A 1,256-nucleotide genomic window follows, 5' to 3' on the forward strand; every position below is an offset into this window, starting at 1 on the left:
TTTATCATCTTTTTTTCTCGAAATGTAGAATCTGTTATTACGTTTAATCTGTTCGGGGACGCGATTCATCTCGATCCGCGGGATGACTGAAGACCGCTCGATTGTACGACTCATCTGAGAAAATTACGTTCATTAAATTGCTTCGGATTGCCTGATTAACTTCTGCGAAAGTGCATTTAATGAGGACGGATAATCACTTGTCGCCGTCGCGAATAAGATTTCGCCAAAAGATTTTCAGTAGTAATTTGCAAACAAAAGTCGTATCGCGCGCGTTAGTCGTTGGGAAAGGTGGAAGAGGAGTGCGTCGGACGAAAACACGAAGCACTTTCGTGCGCGATAAAGGATTGACTTCCGTGACTCACTTCGGGTATCTCGTTCGACTTCCCAAGGATAAGCGGCGACGGGCTTTTCAAACGTACGTCTCTTCTGTTCGCAGAAACGCGAGGGAGAGGCTGCAGAAACTGACGGCACTCCAGAAGATCCAGCCGCGCGACATCCATAGCATTTTACATCAGCGGGTATGTAAGAACGAGACACGTAATTAGCCAAATTGCCTGTTAATATCATGTTCGAAACGACTCGATCGGCCCCGCCGAGATACGATCTCGTGCACCTCTCGCACCGTGTATCGAATAAAAGAGATCATCCTTTTACGCACAGGCTGCCGCCGGAGCCGGTTTTTAGATCCGCCGTTGCGTTCAATTTTTCTCATAGTTCTGGGAGTTTTTTTTTTCAATCAATTGTTGCATATGCCTGGCTGCTTTCTATAGAAGAAAAAAAAAAGGAAAAACTTGTAAACGAAACGTTACCGCAGCTTCGTTCCGCCTGGCTTTTTTTTTATACCGCGTTCGATTTCCCCTTATTTTCAGAGAAATCCCCGCGTTAATTATTTAACAAAATAATATTTAATTCGCTTAAAAGTTTCTCCGTTTATGCGCCTCGTCAGCAGCTGCCTCAGAATCAATTTCCGCCCGCGATCTTAATCCGCTGTTGACGGAAATCCAAATATTAGGTTAAGTAAAAAGTCATCGCGTTTTTTTAAAAGACATCTATCAGTAAAAACCGCAATTACTTTTTTATCAACAATATAAATATATCTTGATAGAGTAAAGTTTCAGCTTTAAAAATCTCTTTTTTAAATTATACGATACGACAATTTTTAATGGAGTTATGAGCAATTAAAGTCAAAATAATTCTTTTATTTAATCCGCGATAACTCAGTAATCAAAAGTCGTAGGAATATTTAAAAAAAAAAA

General features: G+C 40.7%; 1 protein-coding gene across 2 annotated transcripts in view; it reads left to right on the forward strand.

Moving 5' to 3' along the window:
- The window catches only part of LOC108755833, a 72,083-nt gene that overhangs the window by 19,357 nt on the left and 51,470 nt on the right, over window positions 1-1,256 (forward strand). For both annotated transcript variants that reach the window (XM_018499136.1, XM_018499135.1), the window contains one exon: window positions 437-518. In XM_018499136.1, the coding sequence (XP_018354638.1) occupies window positions 437-518 (82 nt within the window). The remainder of the gene's footprint in view (window positions 1-436; window positions 519-1,256) is intronic.

The sequence above is a fragment of the Trachymyrmex septentrionalis genome, unplaced genomic scaffold, assembly GCF_001594115.1.
Source record: "Trachymyrmex septentrionalis isolate Tsep2-gDNA-1 unplaced genomic scaffold, Tsep1.0 scaffold9, whole genome shotgun sequence".
NCBI lineage: Eukaryota > Metazoa > Arthropoda > Insecta > Hymenoptera > Formicidae > Trachymyrmex > Trachymyrmex septentrionalis.